The sequence below is a fragment of the Bicyclus anynana genome, chromosome 2 (genome assembly GCF_947172395.1).
Source record: "Bicyclus anynana chromosome 2, ilBicAnyn1.1, whole genome shotgun sequence".
Lineage (NCBI taxonomy): Eukaryota > Metazoa > Arthropoda > Insecta > Lepidoptera > Nymphalidae > Bicyclus > Bicyclus anynana.
The window spans coordinates 2,106,039-2,116,074 of NC_069084.1; the positions used below are offsets into that span (position 1 = coordinate 2,106,039).

A 10,036-nucleotide genomic window follows, 5' to 3' on the forward strand; every position below is an offset into this window, starting at 1 on the left:
CTTTTGCTAATTCAGACTTTGAAAACAGTTTGGCGGGAAAATCGTAGGAATGACATTGCAGCTCTTCTTTTATTTCATTGATTGGCTACATTTAAGAGTTTTAATTTAAATTTCGGTCCGCTGTAGTCTGGTAAGTTCGTTGATGACACTCCCATGATATGCGGGCGACGAGGGGAAAGACTGCGCGGATGTGAAATCGTGAGTGCGGGGAAGTGAGATGCATCAGTGGTTTTTCATCACTACACGCCCTGCCCGCGCGGTCCATTGGGAGTGTTACGAACGAAGTTTCCAAGCTATAATACAGAACTTTTCTGTATCTTTATGTGCACACTGCCAAGTCCTCATTGACAGCTTTACGTTCAGATTTTCTAATCTTCAGGTAGGGAGGCTTGATATTATTTCAAAAGCTAGAAAAATATTTGTTTCGACACCAAAACCAGTAACCAAATCACTCACTAAATAAAAGGAGTTTAAAGTCTGATTGCAAATTTAAAAAAAATATTTTTTAAAAACATGTCCGTAATGAATTTCCTCAGAGTCCTTTTTCTCTTAAAAATCTACATTTATCATCTAACAAGGAAAATAATTATACTTGGATACTGATGTAATAATCACTGGTTCTTGCCCTTTGAAATTACATTAATTTTCCACTGAAATAAATTTTTTAGATTTTTCTGCTCAATAAATAAATAAATAAATATACTTAAACAATACACATCACTATCTAGCCCCAAAGTAAGCATAAAGAGTAGCTTGTGTTATGGGTGCTAAGATAGTTGATATTATAATATTAATATACAATTATATACTACATATAAATACTTATATAATGTATAAATACACACAGACACTGGAAAACACCCATGCTCATCACACAAATATTTTCCAGTTGTGGGAATCGAACCCACGGCCGTGGATGCAGAAAGCAGGGTCACTACCCACTGCGCCACGCGGTCGTCAATATTGTCTCTATTCAAATATTCTTTATATCTACCAGGCACCTAAATAGAATATTTGCTAAAATTGGCTGAACAGTTCCTGAAACACCTGATTTGTCACGAGCAGCAGGTAGTAGGTAGGTAGTAGTTGTCTAATTAGTAGCCAAGGCCAACCAAAACAAAGGTAGGTCGTTCCACCGTTCAAAAATACCAAGACTATAGTCTGACAAGTTCGTTGATGACACTCTCATGATATGCGGGCGACGGGGGAAAGTGTGAAATCGTGCGTGCGGGGAAGTGAGGAGTATAGCTGTTAAAAATCAAACGGTCCCTAAAACAATATTTTTGTTATTCTAGAGTAATAAGCTGTTCACTAACACTATTTTCATCTTCTTCATCCAAAGCTTTATAAACCGTATCATTCTCCACTGCCTAGTAGATGTTGTTAAAAGTATCCAATCGCTTGACGTCTTTCTGTAAATTCCTTTCTGTATACTTTTTTTAATAACGGATTTTATATATTCAAAAAATTTTGCTCTCGAGATTCTGAATACTAAATATGCGTAACTGAGTGAGTCAGTTAAGTAATCAATCAGGACAAGTTTTTAAAATGTATCAATAATAATATTGTAGTGAAAAGAGTCAACAACAATTGTTTTGAGCTATTTACCCATTTTGGTAGTCTCAATAACAGAATAAAATATTTTTAACAAAAAAATTAAACGGACTTTAAAATCACAATACTAAAAAGCGAAGCATATAGCGTATTAAAGCCGTTTCTGAAAGAAACACGGGAAGGAACTGTCTTTAAATCCTAAAACTTTATGAATAAATCGGCTTAAGTTAATGCATCACTGTGTTGGCACCGCCTTCAAAGTGATCAGAGGGTAGCACAGAGCACAAGTGAAGTGGAGGTTGAGCAAGAGTGTTTTAAGTGATTAATTCGATTTTCTCGGTGGACTTTATAAAAAGGTTGGTAAGGTCTTCGCCTTACTGAAGCATGACAGTCGACATGATGATGATAATTAGCCAGTTTCGCAAAATTAAAAAAAAATATTACTTGAGGACTGGCTAAAAAATTAAAAAAATTCGCAGTAATCAAATCAAGAAGAAAGAAAGAAAGAAAGAAAGAAAGAAAGAAAGAAAATATATTTATTACTACATTATGCCACAATGAAGAAAACAAATATATTTAAAAGTATAAAATGTCACTTACCACTAGATTTGTATATGACGAAAATAATTCTGACGAACATAATTAACAGTAATAAGAAAATGGGCATCATCCCCAAAATCCTTCCAATATCCGAATCATTATCTGCACTTGTCTTAATGTCTTCTACTTCTAACACACTGTCGTTAATTTCTTTTATTAAAACGTCATCTACTTCTATCTGCTCCATTTTCACTTTAAGTTCTTACAATAATTAAAAAAAAAATAATTAACAAACTCTTTTATTTATAAACAATGTTTAACGATCACATCACTTTTTAATTTACAAAAAAAAAACGTCTGTAATCTTATTTTAAATATTTTTAGAATATTGCGTTCAAAAGTCACGATTGCACTTTTTAATTACTTAAAAAAAAACTGACTATTAAAAACTTTTTAATTCAAGTCTTCTATTTTTTTCTGTGAGCCGCAGAGATCTGTCTATACGCGGCTCGCCTTTGAGACTATGTGCCGCTATGAACTGTAAGCCGACGTTTGTTCCCACATATTTACATAACGTGGTCTTATCGGAAACTCGCTTTTTTAAAATAAACTCCTATCACCTTTAGAAATATATTGCAATTTGTTGATTACAATATACCATGTATCTTTTAAAATCTGCTATAATCTAGCAGGAAATTGATACAACTAGTACTTATGTGAATAAGACTTGATTTAATGCCTTTATCAAAAACACTCTGCTTATCGCACCAATCACATAGATTGTGTATTATTTTTAGAGACAATTATAATTAATACGATTTTGTATTATGTCTAAGCAATAACAAGTAATGTGACATTTATCAATATCGTCTGTGTTTTCGTAATTATTTTGTTGTTAGGTAAAATTTTAGAGCCGTGATAGATAGAACTCGATATGACGTCTGCCTCCAAAACCGGAGGGCGTAGGTTTGAATCCGGTCCGGGGCATGCACCTCCAACTTTTCAGTTGTGTGCATTTAAATATCACGTGTCTCAAACGGTGAAGGAAAACATTGTGAGGAAACCTATACATAGCGTACCAGAGAATTTTCTTAATTCTCTGCGTGTGTGAAGTCTGCCAATCCGCATTGGGCCAGCGTGGTGGACTATTGGCCTAGCCCCTCTCATTCTCAGAGGAGACTCGAGCTCAGCAGTGAGCCGAATATGGGTTGATTACGACGAGTCCCAACACAACTACTGAAAGAACGATATTTATGTCGATATCTCAATTCCCAGTAGTTCAAAGTCTTCAGAATCGTGACAAAGGCAAAAAATCGAGTAAAAAAGCCACAATTCATAATATGCAAATGAATATGATAATGAGTAAATAACATACCTACTATAAAATACAAATGACTGACTTGATTGAGGCGACAACGCGACCGGACTATGAATAGATGAACCTTGATTTGTTTTAGGGTTCCGTTGTCATGAAAAAACAATTTTCAAGCCTTAATAGCTCAACGGCAGGACTTATCACCGAGGGGCGGTGGTTCGAATACCCGCCCGCTCGACTAGTGTCGTAACAACTGCTAATAGAGTCTTTCCCGAGTTGGAGGGTAATTTGAGTATTGGTCATATATACTTTTATCAGTATTCCTGACAGCAAACCCTTTCATTTGAAACCCATATCATGGGGGTGCATTTCAAATAGCCTGTTCCCTATCTTGGGGAGGCCGCCATATTAGATTTGTAATGACGTGTTTTAGCTAGTCATATATTGTCATCAGAACTCAGAGCATGTGCATAATTTCATCCTAATCGAAGAGCGGGAAGTGGGTCAAATTAAGATTCCAAAATTTTCTTACATACAAGTGAAGCTGAGATAACCGTGTTAAAAAATATTTATATTAATTTATATCTATAATATGTCTATATATATCTTGCCGTCTGTTTGCCTTTAGCTGATCCTCTTTCACTAAATGACAAGTAGCAATGGCAAATATAGAAATAAAATGTAAAAAAAAAATAATTAGTAAATGAAATGCCTTTTTGTAACATTTTGAGAAGAAGGATATAATTATATTTTAGTAGATAAAAGTTTTAGTACTTTTTTATTTAATCGACATCATCTTCCGAGAAAGAGAGAGGTATATTTTATAGAGCGAAATATTCAGCATATTTAAATTAATATCTTCTAATTCAAGATATGCAAATGCTGAACCGGGATGACCGGACCGGATGCTGAGTAGTTGTTTTGGATGGATAAAAAATTCACCGATTTATAAGAAAACCTAACACTTGCTGATAGCTTACGTTAACAAGTAAATACGACCAAATAATGTATATCTACTGGATACTACGGAACCTTATACTGCGTGTTCCGACTCGGACTTACTTGTCTTTTAATTTATTTAGCTTGAATAGTTTTACTGATGAGACTCATTCAACAATAAACTGCATTTGGTTTATTTTTTTTTTCATAATGTGATGCAGTTTGCATCGCAATGTTTCTAAGCGAAGATATTTTTACATACAGACGTAGTGTTATCTCGAATAAAGAATATAACCTTAGACTTACAACCTATAGACACGCGACACCTAACAATTTTACACTCCAAACGTAAGCTACTTATGCGACTATGCTAAAGCTAAGCTAAATTCACTAGCCGACACGCACACAAGCATACTTATCGTGGCATAGCGATGCATCCAGGGCTCCCATTTCGGGGTACATAAAACGGCTTATGAATCGTGCGTCTACACACTATCTATGTATTATAAATCTATCGTTATAACATATTTGCGTGTTGGTTAGGCTTTAGATGCAAATTAATCAATGAACTATAAACATTAAGTGCGACTAAACAATGAATAATAACTTTTTGCTTTTTCTCACCATACGTTTAAGTACGTTGACATTATATACCTATACATAGCACTAACCGAAGCTACGCGGTTTCACCTGCGTAGTTCCCGTTTCTGTGGAAACTTGGGGATAAAATATAGCCTATTGTCATCAGGGATCATAAGATACTGATGGTGAAAGGACTTTTCAAATGGTTGCAAAAGTTTCAGAACATATTTAATTTAAACAAACAAAAACACTAGACTTGAGAGCCTCCTGTGTTTTTTCGTCGGTTGAAAAGATAAAATCAACGATAGGTACCTATTATTGTATAGAAGGCAGTGTTTCTCAAATCTCTTATCAGGTAATTACGCTAGCAGACTTTATTTTATTACACGTCATGACGAAAGAATTAACATTGATAAGGTAACAAGAAAAGTAAATCTGAGGAAAGTCAAATAATACGTCACCATCATCATATCTAATGTCAATTACAAGGGAACAGGCCTTTTTTCTCCGATAACGAGACAAATGAATACCTACATGAAAATGAATGGTTTTATTTTACGTACAAATTTAGCAATAAAATTGAAAAATTTAAAAAATCCCCGAAGGTCGTGAAATTATTAATTACACTTAATATTAACTTTCTATGCGCTTTCATTTGAGTAAATTAGCAGACATTCTTCCCCACTTTCACCCCCCACCAATTTTAAACCGCTCAACCGATTTTCATCAAACATTTGTCATAGAACATCTTTAATACAAAAGAAAAACTAAATTGAAATGAGTTCCACCGTTCGGAAGCTATGGTCCCACAGACAGACAGATACGTCAAACTCATAAAACCCCTCCTTTTGCATCGGGGGTTAAAAAAGGCTTGCGCACTTCACACTCTTAACATCGTAGCTGAGAAAATCGACACAATTATCCTCTTGTATTAATACGAACTAGGTTGTTTCTGTAAGGCTATTTTTAAGTCAAAATATTTAATAAATAAATAAACAAACAAAATTCACGCGTTTACGAGATAAAGAGGATCGCGTGCGTTCTCTTTCAACAAAAGAGAGAATGATATTTATGATGCTGATATTGGTCAGCAATTTCGTCTCTATCGGATATCTCATGCCGCGCATCATAAACCCACAAGACTACCGAGGAAGAACACAAAAGTCGGAACTTAGTAACAACTTTAATATTAGACTGTTTTTTTAAAACAATAATCATGCAATATCATAAATGATAAAATCAAATCTACATTATACGTCAATTAATTACTTAAATCGATGTTTTCAATCTTTTGTTCCCATCCAAGGGGTCGTTATATCTTTGTATCTTTTATCTATATCTATAAAGATATATCACAATACCCGTGTAACTCATGGTAGCTCAGTGGATTTGGCCATTGCCTTTGAATCGGTGGGTGAAGGTTCGAATTCAGTCCGGAGCATGCACCTCCAACTTTTCGTGTGCATTCTAAGAAATTAAATATCACGTGTCTCAAACGGTGAAGGAAAAACATCGAGAGGAAACCTGCATACCAGAGAATTTTCTCAATTCTCTACGTGTGTAGAGTCTGTCTGGCCAGCGTGGTGGACTATTAGCCTAACCCCTCTCATTCTGAGAGGAGACTCGTGTGCAACAATGAGCCAAGGGCGTTGTTAATGATGACCCGTGTAACTGTTTATGATTTTTTTTATTACCAACATATTTTTTCCATTACTTGCATACCTACATTAATGTGTACGGACGCCCATGAGAAAATTGATATAAACTTTTATTGCATTGTAATGGTCCAAACTTAGAAGAAACAATAACTCAGCATCTCATAAAGCTCGACGTCAGGACCTCATTATCTGAGGCCACAAAGGCTAACCAACACCATGAAACCAACGAGGCAGCCTGCTTGATATTGGTACCTCAGATATTTGACAGCTTTTCATTATCAAGTGGTCGCTAGGTAGGACTAATGTAGACAGACTTAGACTAATAACCTATAGACCAGCACCTTACAATTTTTAACTCCAAACGTAAGCCACTTCTGTGACTATGTGAGCATAAGAGCTAAGCTATACTCTGGCAAGTTTGTTGATGACACTCCCATGATATGCGGGCGACGGGGGGAAAGACTGCGCGGGTGTGAAATCGTGCGTGCAGGAAGTGAGGTGCATCAGTCATCGATTTTCATTCATCGCACACACCCTCCGGCTCCGGTCCGCGCGGCCCATCGGGAGTGTTACAAACGAAGTTGCCAAGCTATATTTCACTCGCCGGCACGCGCACAAGCGTACTTATCAGCGTAGCGATGCGTCAAGGGCTCCCTTTTCGGGGCACCTTATGAATCCTGCGACTACTTACACACTATCTACTTATGTATTATAAATCTATGCATGGTACCTATTTGTTGGGATAAATCGTGTCTAGTTAATATTGTCACAATATATTCATTTATGGGCACAGTAGGTAAACAGGTAGGTACTTACCTATAGCACTTAGGTAGAGGTTGGCTACTAAAAGAAACTAAATCGTGCGGCAAATTAAAAAAATAACGTTTACTGCCGTATGCGTGAGAGAAGGGGAAGCCAGACAGAGTGGCGCCGTAACGCGTTACGTTATGAAGCGGTTTCGGGTTTACCCTGCCGTAAGAAGAAAGAAACATTAAGTAGGCAACGTAAGTAGGTACTATGTTCAAATGAATTGCAGATCTTTCAAAGTGAGTTTGGTATTCCAATATATTTTTGGGAATGCCTTCCGGCTTTTTTTTTAATTTGCCAGGTGATTTCATATTCACACTCACCAAACTCTATTCAGTTTTTAGGGTTCCGTAGTCCACAAAGAACCCATATAGTTTCGCCATTTCCGTCCGTCTGTCCTATAACCTATTACAACTAGAAAGCTGTAATTTTGATTTTTAAATCCTTCGAAAGCAAAAAGTACCTTCAATTTTTGATAGATCGACAGATAGATTGCAAATCTACAGGAACCTACGTACCTAGATATAATACCTCCAATGTAGGACATAGGGACATAGGCCTTTTGTAGGCTAGGTAGACTCCAAACATCACGATACTGAGTCATACAATTATTAATCTCTAACTATATTATATTATCTTGATAACTTCCTTAAGCCGATTTAGGATAATACTAATATCTAGATATTAAAATTATTATGTATTAATTTTCCAAATCCAAAACGGAAATTCCTGAAATATTTTAAACCTCTTTTAATTTGATAATTAGCGCCATCTATTGTCATCATCTTACATTAAACATATGGAAAGTTTAAATATTCATTACTAGATGGCAGATGTAGTTTGTCTACTTGACGCTAGATGACAGCACAATTCAGAGAAGCAAAAACTTTTTTTTTAAATAATATTTTTTATTGGTGAATGAAGAAAATAAAATTGAAAAATAAATAATAACAGGTATATATATATTTTATTTAATCTAACGATTGTTTTTGCAGAATGGAATAAGATAACCGTATCAAGATTAATAGCTACGTACCTACCTAGGCTATTATTATAATTAAGGGTAGTAGGAAGGTAGCGTCTATCTACTTATTGGTAAATACTTTTTCCCTAAAACTTTCAAAGGTATAACATAAGTGCTGTTGTAGCTTATTAGAAAAAATAACATTAAAGAAGTACCTAACTCAATCGCTACTACAAGAAGCACCTACTTAAGCGAAGCACTAAATAATTTAAGACTTCTCAATCGAAAAGTAAGGAAACCAAAATAGAGATCGTATCAATACAGAAGTAGGTAAGTACCTATACCATTATTAGATTAGAAAGTACTTACCAAAGAACTCACAGCAATGCAAACACATACATGTCAGTCCATACACGAACACAAGTAAAAAAAATGGCGCCAATAGCACTAAATAGTCCATTTTACGAGCGAATAGTCCGATATTAAAACAAAGGTGTACTCCAAAGGTACCTTTATCAAAAAAATACAGCACACAACTGATACTGGCCGGTATCTATCAATACCTGTAGAAGATTTGATAATATAATAATTAATGGTATAAGTTGCGGTTAGATTGTCGATTCAGATAACGCGTGACGTTTCTAACTTTACAACGGCAACTGATATTATTGTTATTTACTAATTAATTTAGCATGAGAAGAAGACAATAATTATGAGCTATATTTATGAGATAAATAAATAAATAAATATACTTAAACAATACACATCACTATCTAGCCCCAAAGTAAGCATACAGAGTAGTTTGTGTTATGGGTACTAAGATAGTTGATATTATAATATTCATATGCATTTATATACTACATATAAATACCTATATAATGTATAAATACACACAGACACTGGAAAAAACCCATGTTCATCACACGAATATTTTCCAGTTGTGGGAATCGAACCCACGGCCGTGGATGCAGAAAGCAGGGTCACTACCCACTGCGCCACGCGGCCGTCAAAAGAGATTTATGACATTTCATTGCTATAAAGTAGTAACTCATATACCTTATTTTTGGCTGGTGGGAGGCTTCGGCCGTGGCTAGTTACCTACCGGCAAAGATTTAGCGTTCCGGTACGATGTCGTGTAGAAACCGAAAAATGGATGTGGATTTTCATCTTCCTCCTAACAAGTTAGCCCGCTTCCATCTTAGACTGGCATCATCACTTACCATCAGGTGAGATTGTAGTCAAGGGCTAATTTTAATGAATAAAAAAAATTTACTCAATAAAGTCATGGACATGATAGTGTTCTTAAGAGAAATATTATCATGTCCACCTTTTATCGCTAAGTGTGATGCTTTACAGTCCTTCTTCAATTTTAAGAATTCTAAATCAAATTATGCATTTGGTGATACAGTAACAAATGCGACGCCTGAGACAGGACTTAATTATAATCAGTGGCATCCACTTCATAGATGTTAACTGTCCTGCGTACCCTGCGGACTCATTACAAACCATCACTGAAAACGGAATTGTCCATTTCGTACAGTTTGTTCGTATAGGCACACCCTAGTCAAAAACCTTATACACGCCACTGATTGTAATGTGTCCATAATTTCATCATATCTTTTAATGTATAACATGACTGGTCGATAGATAAGCAATACATAGGTACTAGCGGCTGTC

General features: G+C 35.5%; 1 protein-coding gene across 2 annotated transcripts in view; it reads right to left on the bottom strand.

The window, feature by feature from the left end:
- Positions 1-8,857, bottom strand: part of LOC112043745 (uncharacterized) — a 62,561-nt gene extending 53,704 nt beyond the window's left edge. The window contains exon 1 of one of the 2 annotated variants that reach the window (XM_024079302.2): positions 8,729-8,857. In XM_024079302.2, the coding sequence (XP_023935070.2) occupies positions 8,729-8,819 (91 nt within the window). In that variant the 5' untranslated portion in view covers positions 8,820-8,857. Of the gene's footprint in view, positions 1-2,154; positions 2,632-8,728 lie in introns of those variants that run through there. The other variant, XM_024079297.2, reaches the window with a different exon arrangement.
- Positions 8,858-10,036: the final 1,179 nt, after the last annotated feature.